Consider the following 22,874-nt stretch of genomic DNA (forward strand, 5'->3'; position numbering starts at 1 on the left):
ACATGCTTTTATATAGTGGATAATTGCCCAGGAGAGTTTGCAGAAAATTTAGGAATGTGATACTTACAAGATTCACTTGGGGATGATTAACTGAAAGAACTGCATGACTTCGGCTGATTGATGGATCATTTTGAATTAAAATTCCACAATTCTTTCGTCCAACAACATACTCAACACCAACTAGAAGCCGATACAACGGTCCTGAAATTAAAGAAAAATGTTAGCTTTAAGAATGGCCATAAACAACAAAAACATTCATTGTTCAGAATGTATAGTGCGAAATTACTAAAAGACTGAAACTAAATAATTTAAAATTTTAGAGTGTAATAGAATATGCATATATTTATAAACTATAGTTGGATATCTCATGGAACAAGATTGTAATGAAAGGTTCAATTTTTGAAACTGGTGTATCTAATCATTTTATATAATGTTTCTTATTTTCTACTATGGCTAGCCATTTTGAAGTATACAATAATAAACTGCACCTCATTAAATATATTTTAAAACATAACAACAAATGTAACATAGTCATTTAAAAAATGATGGACATAAAGGCAGTGTAGGAAACATCTCAGAGGGGAGAAACATTCCATAACACAGGTGTAAATATAGAAGGTATCCCTGCAAGCAGCTGCCAGGTAGCATTCACTGGATCGCCCAGCTAGGCAGCAGCACCTAAATGAACTTGATTGATCTCAAAAAAAGGCAAGTATTTAATTGATACTTGGATGGGAGACCAGTAAGTTATCCCTTGGTTGAAAGATAAAGTGGGAAATCTCCCCCACCAATCCCAGACATTAGTGAAAAACCACTTCCATATTATTTCCCAAAACAAGGGCTTGCCTATAAAGTTATCAGGAGTCAAGCTTGGCTTTACTTACAGTACAGAGCTTAACTGTAATTTTCTATTTTCTTTCCCCACTTATACAAAGAGAAGAGCAAAATGGTTCCGTATACAAAAGACTAATTCACCTATAAGCTTGTTAAACTAGAATAATGCCACTGGTGGGTGTTTGTTCTTTCAAAGATGGCAGAGGAAAAAAGATTGAAAATAATTGTCAGGATAAATTTTATTTATGAGTTTGAAAAATAGGGCTGTATTTTTTCAGAAAGAAGAGAGCTATTGTTTGGAAGGTCTCCTAAAACCATCACTGTCACTGAAGACCTATATAGTTGCTAAAACTAAAGCCCCCATTGATAGCTGCAGCCTCCTGGCCAAGCATTTAGGTCAGGGATATCAAACTTGTGGTGTCACGGTGTCATCCATTGATGTATCGCAACTTTTTTCCCATTTGCTAAACTGGTGGTGGGCGAGTTTGCTACCCCTTATTTAGGTGCTGCTGCCCAGCTGGGTGAGCCACAAATTATCAACCATTTGCAAGCTCAGCCTATTTCTCTTAAAACTAATGGATTACTGGACAGACTTTAGAAAATGGTCATATTCAATGTTAAACAATGCATAAAAGACAAATCTAGTAGTACTATCAGTGGGGACACATTTCATGTGCCCCAAATTCTCTGTCCCTATTTTCAAAGTGGCAATCATTGAAAGTTTACTTTGCACTGCCATATAAATACTTACAGTTATTTCACTGGGGGATCATAATCCAATATGTCACAACTTAAATTGAAATTTCTTTCCTGGCTAACTACTCCAACAATGTAAGGCCCTCTATCTCTATATCATACTCTCCACTTTTGAGTCACCATTAGATCTAGATCATTTTTAAAGTTTTGCATTATTTCGCGAAAGTAAGCACTGGAGCACATCCACACATATACTCCTTTCTCATATACTCCAAGCCCAGGAGGGTGCACTCCATTAAAGTGTATTTCAAAATAAATTTGATTTGCTGACTTTAGGTGCACGAATCTGAACTTCAACTCGCTACTTCAGTTTCTTCATCCACCCAACTTGCTAAATTCATCTAAGTAGAATGTTGCATGCATGTTGCATCCTGGTTAGGGACTTCTAGGAGTTGATGTCCATAGCAGTGTTTCTCAACTGTGATAATTTTAAGAGAGATGGACCTCAGCTCCCAGAATTCCCCAGCCAGCAAGGCAAAGCAAAGCTGGCAAAAATATTCTGGGAGTTGAAGTCCATCCATATTAAAGATGACAACGTTGAAAAACACTGCTACAAGCATAAAGTTGATAAGGCTAAGATATCTTGTACAATGAACTACACTAAAGTAAACCCTATTCAGACATCCAATTACGAGTGAGTGAGTGAGTGAATGATCTGGAAAGGACCTTGGAGGTCTTTTAGTCCAGCCCCCTGCTCAAGCAGGAGAACCTATACCATTTCAGATAGGTGACTTCCTAGACTCTCCTTAAAAACATCCAGTGATGCATCACCCACGATTTCTGGAGGTCAGCTGTTAATTGTCCTCACTGTTAATAAGTTTCTCCTTAATTCCAGGCTGCTTCTCTTTTTGATTAGTTTCCAACCACTGTTTCTTGTCCTGCCCTCTGTTGCTTGGAGAATAATTTGACAGCAGGAAAAGCAGCAGGGTCGCCGGAGGAAGTTCACATATGAAAACACGCCCTCTCCCTTCTCTAGACTCATACGATCACCTGACCCGCAAAAGTCTGACCATTAAATGATCCCAAAAGCACTCACCGCTCTTTCTCTTGTCCTGCCACGCGAAGATGATCCGGAGTGTTGCAGCCCTACCTCCTCCCACCTCCCAATCCGCTTCAGTTTTTGCTTACCTCCTCCGGTCTCGTCGGCCGGGCACAGTTTCCACATTTTACTAACCCTAGAGAAGAATCGAGGGTGCCGCTCGCCCGCGTCAAGGAAAGGCCGCCCCGGTCCTCAGCCCAGGAGGCAGAAAAGAAGAGTGCGCCTGCGCGCGGCTCACCTCTTGGTTGGAAAAACCCAGAAAGAGCGATCAGCGCCATCTACGGGCAGAGAGAGGAAAATGTTTCTTCCTGTGCCAGGAATGTGACTCGTCATTGGTTAAAAAAGGGGATTTCCCGGGAAGAAAGGCAAATCAATGAAAAAGTAAACTTCTACAACGATGTTCCTTTGTAGCAGAGGTCCCCAAATTTGGCAACTTTAAGATTTGTGGACTTACAGAACTCCTAGAATTCTGGTTGTTGTTGTTGTAGAGAAACAACTTAGAACTAAGGAGAAATTTCCAGCCAATTAGAACAATTAATCAGTGGAACAACTTGCCTCCATAACTTGCGAATCCTCCAACACTGGATGTTTTTAAGAAGAACCATTTTTCTGAAGTGGTGTAGGGTTTCCTGCCTAAGCAGTGGGTTGGAGTAGAAGACCTCCAAAGTCCCTTCCAACTCTTATTCTGTATTTTATGTTTATTATTTTTATGTTCATTTATTTTGTGGTTAATTTATTCCGGTGTGGGCTTTTTGTATTCGTTTTTTTGTTTTTTAAATACTTTAACAATTGTAAACCGGCCTTTATCTCAGTGATAAGGCGAATCGGCGCATGAAGTTTGCAAAATTGCGCTCGACGTGACGATAAAAACTGCACTTAACTAAAAGTTAAGCGAAGTATTAAGTTCTAAAGGAGCAAGTTCGCCTTTCGGGGAGGGCGTGGCTTGCTGTTCTCCGCAAAGGATGGGCGGGGGAGGGTGGGGCTTCCTGCCAAGCCCCGCCCCTTTGTCTCATCCCCGCGGTTTGTTAGACGGCGGAGTGGTGGGAGGCGTTTCCGAAGCGTTTCCACTGGAGAGGGAAAGATGGCGATGGGGGTGTTCGCTCGGTGCGGCTCGCAGACTTTATTTGCTCCGCGGCTTTATTCGGCGGCTGTGCGGGTGAGAAGCTCAAAACCTCTTCTTCTCCTTCAGCTCTCTCTTCAGGGAGGCGGCGATTTTACAATTGCCCTATCTAGTGAGCGTTCATTTTGCCCCCCAAAAAGAGACCCCTGGAAGTGCAGGGCGGAGAAGAGCAGCGAAGGATAACGCCGTTTCTTCTTCATAATGAAGAAGTTAGGTTTGCCCCCCCCCTCCAAAAAAAACTCCTGCTATTCACTAGTAATGAGTAACCCCCCCCCCCGAAACTATTACCATTAAGTAGTTATCTTTTGGGTTTAACGATTTACTACTAACTCACTCCTGGCTTTCAAGGAAGCGTTCAGTACGCAACTTCTATAAGTCTTCTGTGTATATAATAGTCCTTTTTTGTCAGTGAGTTCTTAAAAGAATTGTTGTCTAATAGCTTCCTCCAGTTTTTGACTCTGGGGATGCAATATCCAGTTCGGTCGACCTGTATATAGACTTTTAGCCACTCTGTTAAGACAGAAAGTTACCCAACGTTTATAGGTGTAGTCTATACTCCATACCCCAACTATATATGGGTTATGTGGTCCATATGTACCCCATTATAATATCTATCCCATTGCAATTCTATGGTTCCATACTATAGTGATTTTATTATGGCTTTATCTTAATTTAGTATATTACATCCTATGTTGTATGTGTGTATGTGTGTGTATATATTATATATATGAATAGGAGTATAAATAGGAGTCTTGCCTCATGTTGGAAGGCAGACTTTTCTTTACTATAGATTGCCTAAAATGCTGTGGTCGAGTTGTGCACAGAATTAAGTTTGAGTGAAGCACTGAATCATTCTCGTGTAAGGCCAATGCTTAAGCTTTTAGTAATGTTTCTTACTAATAACAAATTCTTAGCGTTTGGTGGATTATTGAAAGGTTTAAACTTTAGCTGGGTACCAGTTGAAAACTATTAACTGCTGTTGCTCAAGTTAGCTCCTGCTGGGATTCATCTCTCTTTTCTATCACAGTTAAAACTTTTGTAACTTTTACCATTTTTTAAAACTTGCTGATAACTTTTAACCTAGAGAGCAAAGTGTTCTTGTTATCTCCAGTGGCGTAGCGTGGGGGGTGCAGGGGGGGCCGGCCGCACCGGGCGCAACATCTGGGGGGGCGCCCTGACTCGCCCTGCGCCGCCCTTTGCCGGACTGTGGCCGTCTCTTTCCTCCCGAGGAGGAGCTCGAAGGGCAGCGGGAAAAGGCTCGACTGAAGGGAAACAGGTGCCGCGGGGGTGGGAGGCGCACCGGGGGCTTCGGGAAGGCGCCGGCTTCCCGGGGCGCTCCAGGCGGAGCCGAAGGAGAGCGGCGCTGCGCTGCGCTCTGTCTGCCCACCTGCTTCCCTTCAGTCGAGCCTTTTCCCGCTGCCCTTCGAGCTCCTCCTCGGGAGGAAGGCAGGAGGCCAGCATGGAGAGCCTCACTTGACTGATGCCGACCCAGGGGCAGCTGCAGTCGGGCCGCCCTCGCTTTAGGGGGCGCAAATTACTTACCTTGCCCCGGGTGCTGACAACCCACGCTACGCCACTGGTTATCTCCATAGCAGTCTAGAATCCCCCTTCCCCAATTGACTCCATTTCTCATACAGGTTTTTTTTAATGTGCAACTTTATAATCTGTTTTGTCATTCTACTATTCATGCTTATGTTGCACTTAAGTTGTACAGTAATCAATAAATACAGGTATGGTACTACTATCAAATTCCTTTTGATTACAGGAGTTCTAATAAATCAAATAGCAATACATGTGTTACGTTTATGAATGACTTAATAGAAAGAGGGGGAAATATTCTGTGGAGATGTTTTACTGTGAACTTTGTCCTAAATGCAGCTCAAATTATGAGTCATGCTATTTCCCAACCAAAAGAAGCAGCTTGCTAATAACCTGAAGCTCCTGTGTATAGTGTGGTTATTTAACACATGGATGATTTGCCTAATTTTTAGATGAACTATAATTTATTTGTAAGAATATACTAATTCACGCACCATCATCCTCTCTTAACATCAATGATAGTTTTAACCTACCTTTAACCATTTTTTTTCAATTTCATGATTTCAGGAAGAGCAGCACAGTTGGGCAAACATGTACAATGTTCAAATTGCAGTTTGCTCAAATATCCAATTTCTTATACATGTGATGCCTATGCCAGCCTTTTCTTTTAATACTGAAAATTTTTGAATTTTTTCCTTATTCACTTCCAAATTAACACTTAAACAGAATAGAATTTGCTATTATACTTATTTTTAATCAGAAGCTATTTTTTTTTTAAAAAAAGGTATTTTTTTATCACCAAATATAAAATAAAAACAAAGAAAAGGAAAAAAAGAAACAAACTAACAAACACCCGGTACTGGCAACAAAAAGAAGACACCTTGTGTGCAAAAAAAGAAAAATAGCCCAAATATAAAATACATCTACATTAAACATAAGAAAAAATCCACCCCAGCTGAATGGTGAAAGATATATAAAAATATTAATATATTGTCTTCCCTTCATACAAAACTACAAATAGTTATAAATGTTTCCATTGTATTTAACAAAAAATACTATATTACATGAACAAATATCCCTGATATGAAAATCTATTTATCTAATAATCAAATTGACCCAACATCAATAGTCAACAGGTTACCCCAAAGTTAAAACTAATCTTCAAATCCCTCTGTTAACCATCTGTCATTGTATTTAACCTGTAGAAAATCCATAAACAGCTTCCAGTCTCTTATAAATTTGTCTAATCTGTTGTCTCTAATCAGAACAGTTAATTTTGCCATTTCTGCTAATTCAGTCAATCCCACTCTTCAACAGTCAGTGTCTTCTTGTAAAGAAATAATGTTCCAAACTGTTTTTCAATTCATTCACTCATAATATCGAAGAAAAAAGCTTCCGGTTTCATTAATATTTGTATTTTAAATATTTTTTTGCATTATCAATATTATGTTTATCTAGTATGATTTAGCATACTTCCAAGACTATCACATATAATAGAATGTATCTAGATTTTGGTTTCATTTCCAAAACTTGTTGAAAATATCTCTATACATTTGAGCTCAGTCTATATGGGCGCAAACACCAAAGGTACATCATCTTATAAACATTTTCTTTAAACTGTAATTCAAAGTAAATTTTAAACCATTCATTCATATATTCTCGCATCGGTCTAGCATTATATTGTAGCCAAAGTTTTTCTCCCATTTTACCATACAATCTTTAACAAATTCAACTTCCAGATTTCTCTTAAATAGCATTTTATACATTTTAACAATTAGGTGGTGATCTCCAAAACATAAGCGGCTATCCAGTTCAGATTTAATTCCTGCAAATACAAGTTTTTATCTAATTTAATCTTTCAAAGATTATATAATAATTACACCAATCAACAATAAATCCTTCACTTAGTAATTGCTCTCTTGTTTTTATCTTCTTTAAATATCAGTAGATCTGGATATGTAATTTGAATTAGAATTTTCATTAATGAGAGTCCCCCCCCCAAATACTTTACCTGTTTCATAACTTTAATCCAATTTTAAATTACATTTCCTCTGCTCTTCCACATTCATATTCTTAGTCAATACTGTCACCTTATTTATTTATTTTTAAACCTGCCATTTCTCCAAATATTTTAATCTTCTTCATAAACATATTCAATGTTCTCTAACAGGTCTTGTAAAATCAAAACCAAGTCATCAGCAAAAGCACAAAGTTTATACTTATGTGATTTACTTTGTAATCCTTTTACTCTGTCATCTTATCTAATGTCCCTATTTAGCAGTTCCAGTACCAGGATAAATAATAAGGGGGATAAAAGATACCCCTGCCTTGTTCTTTCCGGATTTCACATGGTTTTGTCAAATCTCCATTCACCATAATCCATGCTTAATTGAGTTTATAAGTGGACTTCAATCCCTGTAAAAAGCCCAATCCAAAATCCATCTTTTTGACTACTTTAAACATAAAGTTCCAATTCAAATTATCAAAAGGTTTTTCTGCATCTAATAAGATTAGATTAGAAGATTAAAACAGGCAACCTGTTAGTCACTATGATGTTGTAAATGTTCAGTTAAAGGAAGATTACTCTCACATTGTCTTTTAATTGGCTTCTGGGTAAAAAAACTACACTTGGGCTTCATCTATGTAATCTAAAAACTTTTTGAGGTAATGGATGTAAACAGTTTATAGTCATAGTTAAGAAGAGGAATTGGTCTGTACTTGTTCACAGAAGTCTATCCTTAGGTATAAAAGAAATGTAGGCATTTTTCCATGAATCATACATAAAATTTCCTTAGAATAGAGTTCATTAAATCCTTCATTGGAAGAAGTACCGTATTTTTAGGACTATAAACATACCTAAATTTACAGGAGGAAAATAAGAAAAAAATAATTTTGGGCATCTGCATGTCTCGTTTTTGCCAAAAATGGACACTTTTTTTGGGCTCCCAAGCCCTCCGTGCGTTGCATTTTTGACCTCCAAGGCCCCCAGAAGCATTCTGCAGTGTTCCGCATGCCCCATTTTTGGGCTTCCAAGCCCTCTGTGCTATGCATTTTTGCCCTCCCAGGCCCCCAGAGGCACACTGTAGTGCTCCGCATGTCCCATTTTCACCACAAATGGGCCTTTTTTGGCCTCCAGAGTGCTTCTGGTGGCTGGGGAGGGAAAAATGCGCTCCTCGGAGGGCTGCGGAGCCCCATTTTTGGTGAAAATGGCCCCATTTTTGCCCTGCAGAGTGCTTTTGGGGGCGGGGAGGGTGAAAACACGACACGCGCAGGGCTTGGCAGCCAAACGGGATGTGCGGAGAACTGCAGAGTGCTTCTGGGAACCTGGGAAGGCAAAAACATGATGTGCGGAGGGTTAGGGAGGTCAAAAGCAACCATATTCTGCCTATAAGATGCACCTAAATTTTCACCCACTTTCATGGGGAGAAAGGCGTATCTTATACTCTGAAAAATATGGTAATTAGTCTTCAAACGTTTTATAGAATCCACTTGATAAACCATCCAATCTCAGCACTTTACCTAAGTTAGCTCTGTTAATTGCTTCTGTTATTTCAAAGGTTGTTATTGGACTGCTTAAAATTTGCTTGTAATTTTCCAATAGTTTAGTAAGATTTTGAGTCAAAATGTAATCATCAATACTTCATGTTTCTTACTTTACTTCATGTTTCTTACATAAATTATTATAATAGTTCTGAAAGAGTCTTTGAATATTTTTGCTGTCAATGTAAGTTTTATTCCCTTCCTGAAGCTTAATTATCATCTTCTTTTCTGTATGGTTTCTTAATTTATGCACCAGCCATCTCCCTGGTTTATTTGAAAAAAAAACAACGGTTTGTTTTTGTATATTTCAATATCTGAAGCAGTCAACAAAGAAATTTTTACTGCAATAGTTTTAATTGGTTAAAAATGTTAAGATCTTTTGATTTTTGAAGTTTTTTTCCCCTTCAGTTTAATTTCACCTAACACATTTTGGATTTTTCCATCCATTTTCTTCTTAATGTATTATACTGTATGAAATACCCTTGTTATCCCGGCTTTACAATCATCCCAAACTGTTGTCAAGTTAGTTCCCTTGTCCATATTATTATTAAAATAATCTTGGAGTACTTGTTTACAATCTTTAACAAACTGTGGTCTTTACAAAACTAGACTCATTTAATCTCCATTTAAAAGACGGGGGTCCAAATTTAAGCTGAGGCATGATCAGAAAAAGATTTTGGAAGAATATTAACTATAGTAGTTTTGTAGAGCAAATGTTTTGTACTCCATTTCATATTAATTCTAGAAAAAGATTTATGTCTCTCTGAAAAGAAAGTGTAATCTTATACCAGTCTATTTTTACATCTCAATGCATCAGTCAAATATAAAATATTAGTGAGGTCAAAAAAAAAGTCTGAAGCAGCTTCCTTTGTGTTTCTTTAATTCTTTAATCATTAGATCTATCCAAATGTAGGATTATTATCCCATTCTAATCCCAAAATACTTTTCAGTACTGATCAGCTGGGCTTTCTTTTACCCTGACAATGGTTGTTTTTGCTGCTAGAAGCTTCTGTAGCAGCACAGTCCTGGATTTGAAAGGAAGGGAAAGTAAATTAAGCAACTTGAAATCATCCCGGAAGCTCCTTGGATGGTTGTGATTAACCAGGGAGGGAAACTCCAGTGGACGATTACTTTTTGATAAGCTCAGTCAGAGGAGACAGGTTATCAATCTTTTTCATCCAGCCTTTGTTCCAAAGGATGGCTTTGCTTTTAACGCCACACTTTGTAAAGGGTTTTCTTAAATAATATTTTTATGTTATACAATACCTCCAAAGAAAGAGTTAATAATTTGAATAAGTTCAAGTTACTAATAACAGAATTAAAACTATCTAAGAAGAAGTTCCAATTACAAGGTAATGCAAAGAATACTTCTTCCTGATAGTTCTTTTAAAACAAGGTAACCTTCCCTTTTCATTTGGTTATTTTTACCTTTAAGAATTAATGTTAGACTAAATTCAGTACCCAAATAGGATTTTTTGGAAAGATACAGATCAGAACTGCACAATTTCTCAAAAGATAAGAATCTATTAGCATGACAATTGGTTCTTAAAGAAAAAGATAACAAGTTTGAAGCTGACCAAGGTCAAGCTGTGGAGATGGGAGCCATAGCTGGAGTTCCTGAAACTTCTTCATAATGCATGGATTGTAAGATTTTAACATGAAATGTTAATGAGACAAACACCCCACAAAAAAAGGAAAAAGCTATTTTAGTATCTGAAAAAATTAAATCAAGACATGATATATTTGCAAGAAACTCATATTCACGAGACTGATAAAAAGTACCTTGTAAACAAAACTTTAGGGTTTGTAATATATCTCTACCAATTGTAAGAAGAAAATCAATAGGATAATTTTTATATAAACCCCAATTACTACCACATTTATTGTTTGCTGATGATCAAGGTAGATATGTAATTGTGCAAATTGAACTATAGGGAATAAAATTTATTGTAGTGGGTTTATATACCACAGCCTACTTTTTAAATAGGGACTATTTTTCAGTAGTCAGTAAAATGTTTTTGAGTTGTGTCTTTCCCATCCATTCTCGGTCAAAATTAAGGGTAGTGTGCAGTTCTGATGGTGTGGCAATATAACCTGAAGCTGATGTCCATGATGTGTAAGCATTTATATCTCTGATAATGATTATGTTGTGTTTTGGAACCCGAAAGTCTATAACAGCTGCAGAAAAATATGAGTTTATGTGTGGATGTATAAAACAGAATTGTCAAGTGAGGCATCACAGTACAACTTGAGTGCTGGTCTCTCCAGTTACTTTCATAATATAGTTCACTTTATTTGTCCAATAATCTTGGTTTACTCTTTCAACAAAATAAAGGATATAATTCTTTTAATTCTGTTCATTTAACATCTATATGTTAAATGAACAGAATTAAAAGAATTCATGCAAATGGCAGATGATTAAATCTGTTTCATGGACTTTTGGCAAACATAGCGGTAGCTTGACTAAATTATCTGATTCTACAGTTAATGGTGCTACCCAGCAATTAATAACCATTAATGTTCCAGAAATCTGTACTATTATTTTAACCTTATTCATGCTGACATCTTTGTTGATATCTTTGAACAGAAGGTACAAAATGACTGTGTATATCCCTTCCCTACTTAGGTAGATATACATAGTAAATTTTAGGGTCCTATGCTCTGGGCCTCCTACTCCTTTAGTTATAAACGACCAAGAGGCTTCTTTGGAGATAGGAAACTGTTCTAACTGTCTGAAGATCCTGCCATTTTCTCCTCACAAAGGAACCTGAATTGCAAAGCAACACTGTGAGCTCAAAAAAAAAGGCACAGCTTCTTTAAAGAACGATGAAGCATCATTTCCACTTCAGAGCTAAATAGCTGCCCTGCATAAATATCTAGATTCATAATATTGTTTAAAGATCTTTAAAACCTCTTAAAAATTAGATTTGGAACTGCGTGTATGTGTTAAATAATAATTTGGCCTTTAGCCATTTTAATAGCAACGATTTGATTCAATGAAACATAACATACATTGAAATTAATTGAAGTTGAACTGGTGATGACCAATTTTGGTGTGATTAAATCTGGAACTAAGAGAATGAAAAAAATATTTAATATTTATTTCAAAATTAAGGGAAAAAATAAATGAATTGATGATTGAAGGCCAGCATTTATTATTTGGTAGAAATAGCGATTATTAACTGTATTAATGCTATATGGTAACTGAAGAACATGAAATAAAAACAAGTTCTGGTAAAAGAGCTATTCTCAGCTTCCTCCCAAAATTTCATGGCAGGACAAATGCCTTTCTTCATTTTATCCCCATTATATATAATTCTTAGAGAATTATAGTTCTGAAGCATATGAGCCATGGTGGTGAAGTGGTTAAAATGCAGTACTGCAGGCTACTTCTGCTGACTGCTGTCTGACTGCAATTTGACAGTTCGAATCTCACAAGGCTCAAGGTTGACTCAGCCTTCCATCCTTCCAAGGTCGGTAAAATGAGGACCCAGATTGTTGGGGGCAATATGCTGACTCTGTAAATTGCTTGGAGAGGGCTGTAAAGCACTGTGAAGTGGTATATAAGTCTAAATGCTATTGCTATTGCCATATAGTTCCTATATGCCATCTATAAAAGAACTATAAGACCATTCAATTCTAGAAGCAATATCTCATTAAAATAGGAACAGGGTTTTAATATCAGAGCCTACATTGTGGTTTTGTTATAATGGTAGTGGTACAAAGCATTTTCCAGAAATATGTGGAATATTTAAACAAACATTCGGATTAAGGATCACCAATTTAGGAGTGGAATCTTCTGCAGAACATCCTTGTCCTTCTGCAGACCATATGAACTTTCCCTGGAGTATAAGATTTCAGGGCAGTTCACATTGTCAGAATGATATCATCTAAGCAGCAAACAATGAAAGGAGATTGTTTTGGGACATTTTATTGATTTCAGGAGCATTGGATCAATTATGAGCTGAAATTTTAAATTGCTGAGCAATATTAGTTTAGTTATTGTGTGGATCCAGTTTTATCTTATAAAGCACTATACTCTTTCGTAAACCAATACTGATTTATTTACTAAATTAAGCAAATCATGCCTTAAAGTAATGAGCAGGTAACGAGCAGCCAGAAGGGGCGAGCGGGCAGGCCTGAGCGGGACCAACCAGAGGTGATTTTTACCGGGTTCAGCGAACCGATTCAAATCGTCCCTACCGATTTGTCCTGTCGAATTTCACCCCTGCTTTACATTAAATGTTTTTATAAGTATCATGGCTACATCAAGACATGTACATCAAGACATGTAAAGCAGAATGCTTGAAAACATTTATAGACATTATCACTTATTATTGACAGTAGCAGTTGCCTTGGTACGATATCTACAGTTGAAAAATACTTCTAGGTTAAAATGATTCTTCTTTTTTTCTTTTTTCAGCATTTTACCTGTGGAACAAATGTACTATATCAAACGAAGAGTGGTCAAGGCACCTTCTTTTCACCACTTCAGAAAGTGATGCTGCCACCAGATGCTTTTCATGGGAAAGTGGCCTTTATCACAGGCGGTGGTACTGGCATTGGAAAAGGAATAACTAATGCGCTGTCTAATCTGGGAGCAGAATGTGTTATAGCAAGCCGGTAAAAACAAAACTTATTACATCTCCATGTTCTCTTTACTTCCCATTCATCCTACTTGAATGATAAATTGTTCCTTGCTGGATAAACTCCTGTTTGTTTTGTTTAATGTTGTATACTGGACGAGGCACAACAGAGATAGATTTTTACTATAAGAGCAGAGAAATTCCTAAGAGCATGTTTGCCTTTTCATTTTCTGGGGAAATCCATAAATTCTCAGAGAACCTAAGGTAGTCTCCCATAGACCCTAAGACTCTGAGTCCCTTTGGTGCATGAATCTGGTATGAATTAGCACAGAGTAACCATTATATTGTGGGATGCGGTGGCTCAGTGGCTAAGACGCTGAGCTTGTCAGTCAGAAAGGTCAGCAGTTCGGCGGGTCGAATCCTTAGTGCCACATAACAGAGTGAGCTCCCATTAATTGTCCCAGCTTCTGCCAACCTAGTAGTTCGAAAGCATGTAAAAATGCAAGTAGAAAAATAGGGACCACTTTGGTGGGAAGGTTACAGTGTTCCATGCGCCTTCGGCATTTAGTCATGCTAGTCATATGACCACGGAGATGTCTTTGGACAGTGCTAGCTCTTTGGCCTTGAAAGAGAGATGAGCACCACCCCCTAGAGTCAGAAACGACTAGCACATATGTGTGAGGGGAACTTTCACCTTACCTTTTAACCATTATATAAGGAACAATATGAAGAATCTGTAACTCTATTTTCTAAAGTATATAACACTATATACACTATAACACACTGCATGGCATCAGATAAGACATCTAGCCAGTAAACTCATAGCTCTATCCGGTACTCCAAATATATCCCAAATTAAGGGATTATAGGGTCATAAATATGGAATGTTTATTGTTATGTAAACAATAAGAACTCACAAAACTATTTGCAGGAAACTTGATGTATTGAATGAAACAGCAGAAGAAATATCTTCTAAAACTGGAAATAAGGTATTTAAAATTATTATTAATATCTGTCCACTATATCTGAACCTAGTATGCAAAGCTATATTTTAAATTTCTTTAAACCTTTTTTTGCTGCTGATGGTTATGTTATTATTTTATTTTATTACCAGGTTCATGCAATTCAGTGTGATGTGAAAGATCCAGAGTCTGTTACCAATGCAGTCAGTCGATTAATTGAAGTGGCTGGGCATCCTGATGTAAGTAATTAAAAAGTTTGATTATTTATTCCTGGAAAAATAGTGTATGATGTAACAAAAAATAATGTCATATAAGTAAAATAATCAAACAAAAGGCAAGATAGATTGCCCTTTATTGTAATTTCAATAATATTAAGTATCATATTTGTATACTAATTGATAATACCATAAAGCCCCATCTAGTGGAATAGCCATAATATAACATAATGTCAGCAAATCAGAATCTCATTGTCAGGGGAAATTTCACCCTGAGCTAACGAGGTCTAGAATCGACGGCTTTCCAAACAGCATATCTTCAGAAAAAACGAAAGTAAGATCCAATAACAAGTTCTAATGAAAACAAACTTTTAATATGAACATAAGAAAATAAACAAATCTAATTGTTACATTTTGGCAAAAGCAATTATCGTACACCTTCTTGGCAGACGAACAGAAGATCAAAAGTAAAGAAGTCTCTGGAATTTGTGATGTATATAAAACGTGTTAAGAAGCATGCGCAGTAAATCATTGCTGATAAGAGCCTATGACCTGCGCAGTAACTCATCAGTTCGGCTAGCAAACAATTAACGCAGTGACACTCATGAAAAATAATTTGTCAGAAAACTAATCAAGAAGATTTGTAGATTACTTGTACTGTGAGCATACCTTCTAATGTATAGCATTTTCCATATTGGGCAAAGTCCTAGTGTGGTTTGTTTATATCAAGGTTTAATTTCTGGAATGAAATTTATGATCTTGGAGTGACATGTCAGGGTATGTAGTTGAAAACCATGGTCTAATGACAAAAACTAATTTTGATTGATTTCATTTCTGCTAAATTATCTAATATTTCTTGATCTCATTTTGACAGGTTAGAGCTTACATATTAGAAAGAATTTTGGACAGCTTTGTGATCCATTCTTAATAGATTGCATTATATCATAACATATCAGCTTTATTACCCTCTGATATACAGCCATATATGTCAAGGCTTTTAAAAAATATAACATTTTATTCATGTAAGTATGCATAAACAAACAAACAAACTGGGAATCCATGGTGTTATTGCCAGCATTCCCTTTCACTCCTTCTCCAGCTGCATATCCCATCATATCAAGGTTGAGAAAGACTGGAATAAGCAATAGTGGTTGACTTGCATGGATTATTTTATTATTAGCATAGTTTTACATGCCAGTTAGCAAATTTAGACAGAGTCATGAGAAAAGTGCACACCATTTTTTTTATTAACCTATTTCAATATACAACAGTAGTGATAGATATAACAAATACCAAGCACATTTGCATTTTATAGTCCATTGTGTAATTTTAAGTAAACCTCAATGTAAATTTTTATGTGGAAAAACATAAGTAACTTCCTATATTCATCACTATCTCAATTCCCCAAAATTAGGTCCATCAGGTCAGGGCCACAGGATTAGAACATCATTAGACAGGATCTGGGAGGACACTATTATTTAAACTTCAGACATTTAGTTTGATTTTTTTCTTGGTTGTTGATGAGAGTGGTACCACACCAAATTGAAAGGAGAAATTAGGATTTTAGAAGATGTCAAATAATTGCAAGTAAACACTCAAAATCTCACAACTGAAAAACATCCCCATTGAGAAGTGGGAAACAATTCCTGCTAATGTCAGAGTCTAGTAGACAGTTCTAAGAAATAACCAGTGGTGGGCTGCTACCAGTTTGGATCAGTTTGGGCAAACCAGTAGTTCGGACCACCAGCTGGGCCCTCCCTGATGCTATCCCATCCTATATATTTCACTCTCTGGCTCGCTCACCATGCCCTCGCAGCCCAGCTGATTTCCCACTCTATTCACTGCGGCTGCCGGAGAAGCATGAAATCTCCATATGAGTGATGCCACACGTAAGCGCTCTCACATTTCCGGTTCACTAGGCGAACCGGTTGTTAAATCATATGAAGCCTACCTCTGGAAATACCTATTTGAAGTTATTTCTGTCGGGGTAATACCGTGTTTCCCTGAAAATAAGACAGGGTCTTATTTTCTTTTGACCCCCCCCCCAAAAAAATAAGTGCTTGGCCTTTTTTCGGGGAGGTCTTATTATTTTTGAGGTGCAGGAGGCAGTGAGCATGGTCACCTCATGGCTGCTGCTGTGTTGTAATATTTTCAGGAAGAGCTTATTTTCAGGGGAGAGTTTATTTTAGCGTATGCGCTCAAAAGCTCAATTGGGCTTATTATCCGTAAAGGTCTTATTTTCAGGGAAACAGGATATCCTGTATACCCCTGTGACATATTTTTTCACATGACTATATTGAAGTAGTCACATACAAAGCTTTTAAAGCCAGAAGTATTATTTGACATGACAAGTTTTGACTGCTAGTCTTCTGTTTATGTAGAAATTGGTAGGTGCTTATTTGTTATCTCCAGTAAACAGTGTACCAAATTTAATACAGATCTAATGTATTTTTCTTTGTTTTAGGTAGTAATAAATAATGCCGCTGGAAATTTTGTTTCTCCTTCTGAACGTCTTTCTCCAAATGCATGGAAGGCTATCACTGACATTGTTTTGAATGGTACTGCTTTTGTAACTTTGCAAATTGGAAAAGAATTGATTAAAGCCCAGAAAGGTAAACTCAAATTGATAAATATAACTTTTTTGTCAGTGAATGAAAGTGACATCTCTGTTTATTTCCTTGCAGATGTTTGGAAATTTCGGTTTTTAGTATAGTTCATTATTCTGAAAATAGGCCTCATGCTTAATAGCAAACCCTTTTGGGAAGATTAGGCAATTTTTTTCTACCTGTCCACCTTCTGGAGGAAAAGAAAACAGCTACTTTATAGTCATCGGGAACCAAAGGAAGAGCTTCTGTTAGCCTGTCTAACACTTCAGCTCTTGCCATTGCTATACATTACACATACAGTAAATTTTGCTTGCAGATATAAATTATGCAAACTATGTATGCATTTTATGGAATGTTAGCCACTTTTCACATAACCCTTGCAATATGATTATTGAAAATAACTACCACTTTTATCATTATCTGACTCCTACAAAACATCTTGGCTTTGTCTCGCTTGACACTACATATGCCAAACAAAACATAGGAAATATCTGCATCACTTTTATATGGCTGCCTAAAGATTATTTTGCAACTGCTACAATTTGTAAAGCACATTTTTTTTAAAAAATAAGATCATTATTAATTATGCTAAATATTATCTGCAATTTAATTATATGTCATATAGTTAAATACATAAATACTGAGCCACAGTGGCACAGTTATTATAATGCAGTACTGCAGGCTACTTCTACTGCCTGCCGTCTACCTGCAGTTCGGCAGTTCAAATCTCACCGGCTCAAGGTTGACACAGCCTTCCATCCTTCCGCGGTTGGTAAAATGAGGACCCAGATTGTTGGGGGCAATATGCTGACTCTGTAAAACCGCTTAGAGAAGGCTGTAAAAGCACTATGAAGCTGTATATAAGTCTAAGTACTATTGCTATTGCTATATTGTCTAAGTATTATTGCTATTTTCTCTTTAACATTATATTTCCAGTAATATGTTCAACATGAAGTATATATACTTATTGCTTTAAGTACATTTGGTCAAATATATGATCTGTTTCTACTTTATTAACATTTGGTCAACAAAACTGCAGCCTTTGCAAAGTAAATAAATAAAATATAATAATCCATTTGTCTAATGGATGGTGACTTATTTGCAAATCACAAATAGTACAAATAATATTTTTTACAATTATTAGTACAAATAATATTTTTTACAATTATTGTACTATTTGTGATTTTGTTGCCAAAATAGTGCTGTAAATATGGGTATGAATTTCTTGTTTAAAATTGCATTCTTTCTTATTCTTTTTGAAATGGATGCTTTTAAAATCTACAAACAGAAAACTGAAATTACTGCATTGTGTGCATCTGTATGAATAGATACAGATACATCTCAGGGGTGAAGTGCTCTGAAGTCAGCTACTAGTTTGCACAGCTGATTGTTGCACAGCTGATCATCAGAAGATATAAAATGCTACCGGTTTGTGCAAACCGGTAGCTTCAACGATCAGCTGTGCAGCAATCAGCTCTGCCACGTGATTTCTAATCGTGTGGCACAGCTGATCATCAGAATGTAAAAAATGCTAACGGTTCAGGCGAACCAGTAGCATTTTTTACTACCAGTTCGGGCGAACCGGTCTGAACCGGTTGCATTTCACCCCTGTTACATGTCCATAAAGGTTTAGATGTAAATGCTAGTCTTGACTGATATAGCCTGGTTTCTACAAGAAATATAAGAAAAGCTCGGTCAACTGTCAGGTCAAAGTTATAACTTAACAGCGCACATTTATTTTCCTGAATTTTTCAGGGGCAGCATTTCTGGCCATCACAACAGTCTACGCAGAAAGTGGGTCTGGGTTTGTAGTACCAAGTGCTTCTGCCAAAGCAGGTGTAGATGCCCTGTGCAAGTGAGTACTACTTAAAAATGCATTACTTTTTCTTGATACCTTTCATTCTCTCCTTGAGAGGTAAATTTAGCTGTTTTCCTCTGCTTCTCCTGTAAACCTTTGTTCTGGATCTGTCTATACCAGTGATGGGGAACCTTTTTGGGACCAAGTGCCAAAAAGGTTACGTGTAAACATTGCATGTGCGCACACACACTCATCGGGGCTGCGCTCCAGAGAAGCCAAACTTCCAGGTTTTAGCGCGCATGCGTCCAACAATCAGCTGGCAGGCGTGCATGCACAGGATGTTTTTTGGCACTGCTGCACGCACGAAGTTCAGCTGATTGTCATGCAGCCATGCGCACCAGAAACCTAGAAGGCAAACGGGCAAGACCACGTGTGCCGGGTGACATGGCTTCGTGTGCCACTTTGGGCACGCATGCCATAGGTTCGCCATCGCGGGTCTATACTTTTCACTGTAGAACTACAGTCTGTGCTCATTAGCAGCCTTACATTTAGCAGTTATATTAATCTCTGGATGCAGAATATTTAATTAATCTCTGCTAATTTCTAGGTCTCTTGCAGCTGAGTGGGGTAGATACGGCATGAGATTCAATGTGATTCAACCAGGTCCGATAAGGACAAAGGTACAATATTACCCATTAAGAAATTAACAGTTCTTTGCAGTGACCAGAAGCACTCCCCCACACAGGATTGGGTATGGATTTAATTCCACTTTGTGGCAAAACTGCGTCCATAGCAAGCCAATGATTTGCTTAATGATTGTGAATTTGCTTAACCACAAAGACCACAAAAAATACCACCAAAAAAGTCGTAAAATTGGATCAGTCAGATAAATGACCCAATTTACAACTATCCGGAGTTACAGCTGTGTTGTAAGTTCCTGTAATTCTGACTGACCTTTTAGAAATGGGAATACTGTGGAGCAGTGCTTCCTTGTGATCAGTTTTTTTTTCTTTTGCTGTTCTTTTTTGCCTTTCTTTGCAAGCCACAAATCCTTTTTTTACAACGATCATTTTTTCCCTGCCTCCCCCCCCCCCCAGGGAGCCTTCAGCCGCCTGGACCCCACAGGGATCTTTGAGAAAGAAATGATCCAGAGAATTCCTTGTGGTCGCCTGGGAACTGTGGAAGAGATCGCCAATCTTGCCACCTACCTCTGTAGCGATTATGCGAATTGGGTTAACGGAGCAGTAAGTTGATCCTGGGTGCATGAAGCTCACTGCTGCTGTTAGAAAAGTGTAATTACACCCAAGCGCCACCTGATTCCTCGAAGGCGTTTTAATTCCAGTATTTTTACGGAACTCTGTGGGCTTGATGTGAATGCTTTATGAATCACTCTTTAACTTTTTAGAAACTACTTACGGCCTAGTGGAAAGAATGCTTTATGGGCAAATTTAGTACAGTTCAGTAAATCACAGAAATTGTATACCTTTAAAGCTGGCTGGGGATTTCTGGGAGTTGAAGTCCACAAGTCTTAAAGTTCCCAAGTTTGGACACCCCTGCTTTAAAGGTATTTTTCTTGTACAAAAGTTCCACTGAAGTAAACTAATTCAATTGATAATTTGAATTTCTTAATGGAACAACCTCTGCATCAATCTTACAGGTCATTAGAATGGATGGTGGTGAATACGTGTCCATGGCTGGAGAATTCAATGAATTACGTAAGGTAATAATTTACAAGGAAAACTTTGTAACAAAAGGATGCAAAATGGAAAACTCCTATTGGGTGTTGTAATCAGTTAATCCTGCCTTCCATTCTGTTATACTTCCCATCATATTTGTCTTTTTCCTCCTCTACCTCCAGGGTGGATTTGATTAAAATCAAGTAGATTTAAATCACAATTTAAATTACTAGTAAAAAGGCTTGATTTAAATCAACTCGATTTAAATCATAATTTTTAAAGCGTGACTGCCCCGGAGTAGCTCCTCTGTTGACTCACTGACAGTCCCAATATTACAGAATATACAGCCTCATGCTACATAACTAAGCTCCATGCTGAATAAATTAAATTATTAATGTATCTTAAATAGAAAACTACCTTTAGATAGATTTTTACTCCAAAAGCATTTTGTTAAAATAAATTTGATTTTTAAAAAATGATTTAAATTTTAAAAATCCATTTTAAATTTAAAAATCTATTTTAAATTTTAAAAATCCATTTTTTAAAAAATCCATTTTTATCCACCCTATTTTTCTCCCAATGTCAGTTTTGATGCTTGGTTAAAAATGTCCAGGCCTCATGAGGCTATTGCCACCTCTATCCACCACTTTTAAGAATTATTTTTCCTCTTAACATTTTAATGTATTACTATATACTTTTGATTTGAGTACTAAGCTTTAAGTCCCATTGATTTCACTTGGAAAACTTTGAGGATCTGTTCTGCTCTGAGTGCAATTGAAGAGCATTATCCCTGGTTTGGTCGTACCCATTATATCGACATACTACATGATGATAGTTAAAAAAATCAGCATCTCAACTAAAGTATTTCTTTTCTATGTTAGGTCACCAATGACCAGTGGAATATCATGGAACAAATGATACGAAAAACAAAAGGCTCATAATTTGCATTTTTATGTGACTTTTTATATAGCTTCTTTCTAAAATTTTCTGTATTCTAGCAATAAAATGCACCGCTGCTGATAATTATCTGTATGTCCATGTGTATCCATTTTACGTTCACAAACTCCAATGTTGCATTCTTTGTGGGCAATATTTTAATAGACATATACAAATTATTAAATGTTAATACATTAATAGTTTCTTTTTCTTTACGAAAAGTCCTCGACAACCACAATTATGTCCACAATTTCTATTATAAATTGCTGAGGTTGTAAGTAAAGTTGGACCAGATTTTATGACAATTTTTAGATAGGCATTAAACTAATCACTTCAGTCATTAAGCCAATCATGCTGTTAAGCGAACCCAGCTTCCCCAAAGGTTTGGGGTTTTTTTTGTTTTTTTCCCCAGAAATAATCAAAAAACGTCGCAAATCTTGGTCACAAGACCACAGGATGCTGCAACCCGTCATAAATAGAAGATGGTTGGCAAGTGCCTGTATTGCGATCATGTGATTGCAGGAGTGGTAAGTTTGAATACAGGTCATCACCAGTGTTGGGTTTCATTTACCTTCGCTAGCGGTTCGCAAATGTGAGCACGCTCATACACACCATCTTCTGCGCATGTGCAGAAGATCGCGCATTACATTGGGGCAGGTGGGCGGAGCCTCCAGCAGCTGCCGCTACCGGTTAGCTCGAACCGGTAACTGGCTGAATACCACCTTTGGTCATTACTCACTTCCAAAGCCATTGTAACTTTGAAACATTGTTAAATGAACAGTCATAAGTTGAAGACTGTATTATTGTTTATGGTCAGTAGTCTATCTTGAGTAACAAGTGGATTTTTCACTTGTTTGAATTGTCTAGAATCTTAAGAATGGGAGTTGCCTCTGTACATATATTACCATTTAATATTAGGCTTGTGAGATAGGATACTATCTTTTCCGTCTACATTCATATTAAGTAAAAATCAGGCAGGTGTCCATAATTCTGAAGGAATTGCATTTGAATTACAATGATAACATATAAAATTATTGCAGCTACAGCATTGGTAAGAAAACATTTTTAAAACATACTTTCTACGATGAAGAAAAATAAAGATACGTTTGCTTGGGCTGTAGGAAGCATCATGCTGCAGTCTTGCCATATAATAAAGGAATTGAAGAAGAGGCAGGGATTAAATCTGAATGCTCCTACATTTAGTATAGAAATTAAAACTTCATATCTTACCTTGACAATATTGTAAGGAGCAGTGTCCACTAGAGGG

The 22,874-nt window shown here is 37.1% G+C and overlaps 3 protein-coding genes across 4 annotated transcripts in view; 1 reads left to right on the plus strand and 2 right to left on the minus strand.

Moving 5' to 3' along the window:
- NBN (nibrin) overlaps positions 1 to 2,856 on the minus strand; it is a 35,983-nt gene extending 33,127 nt beyond the window's left edge. The window contains exons 1-2 of the mRNA XM_081950832.1: positions 2,719 to 2,856; positions 68 to 201 (exon numbers count right to left, since the gene is read on the minus strand). Coding sequence (XP_081806958.1) covers positions 68 to 201; positions 2,719 to 2,755 — 171 coding nt within the window. The 5' untranslated portion in view covers positions 2,756 to 2,856. The remainder of the gene's footprint in view (positions 1 to 67; positions 202 to 2,718) is intronic.
- Positions 1 to 22,874, minus strand: part of CALB1 (calbindin 1) — a 53,265-nt gene that overhangs the window by 2,259 nt on the left and 28,132 nt on the right. The window lies entirely within an intron of this gene.
- Positions 3,619 to 21,694, plus strand: DECR1 (2,4-dienoyl-CoA reductase 1). Of its 2 annotated transcripts, none has more exons than XM_081950330.1 (10): positions 3,619 to 3,785; positions 13,252 to 13,451; positions 14,346 to 14,403; positions 14,529 to 14,615; positions 17,056 to 17,203; positions 18,953 to 19,052; positions 19,603 to 19,675; positions 20,093 to 20,239; positions 20,653 to 20,715; positions 21,553 to 21,694. In XM_081950330.1, the coding sequence occupies exons 1-10, from the start codon at positions 3,711 to 3,713 to the stop codon at positions 21,610 to 21,612; spliced, it is 1,011 nt and encodes a 336-aa protein (XP_081806456.1). In that variant the 5' UTR covers positions 3,619 to 3,710; the 3' UTR covers positions 21,613 to 21,694. The 2 variants fall into 2 exon arrangements, with proteins under 2 accessions (XP_081806456.1, XP_081806455.1); XM_081950329.1 differs by having other exon boundaries at positions 3,621 to 3,785; positions 14,529 to 14,619; positions 17,060 to 17,203.

This window comes from Natrix helvetica (assembly GCF_964273705.1).
Source record: "Natrix helvetica genome assembly, chromosome: 4".
Classification (NCBI taxonomy): Eukaryota; Metazoa; Chordata; class Lepidosauria; order Squamata; family Natricidae; genus Natrix; species Natrix helvetica.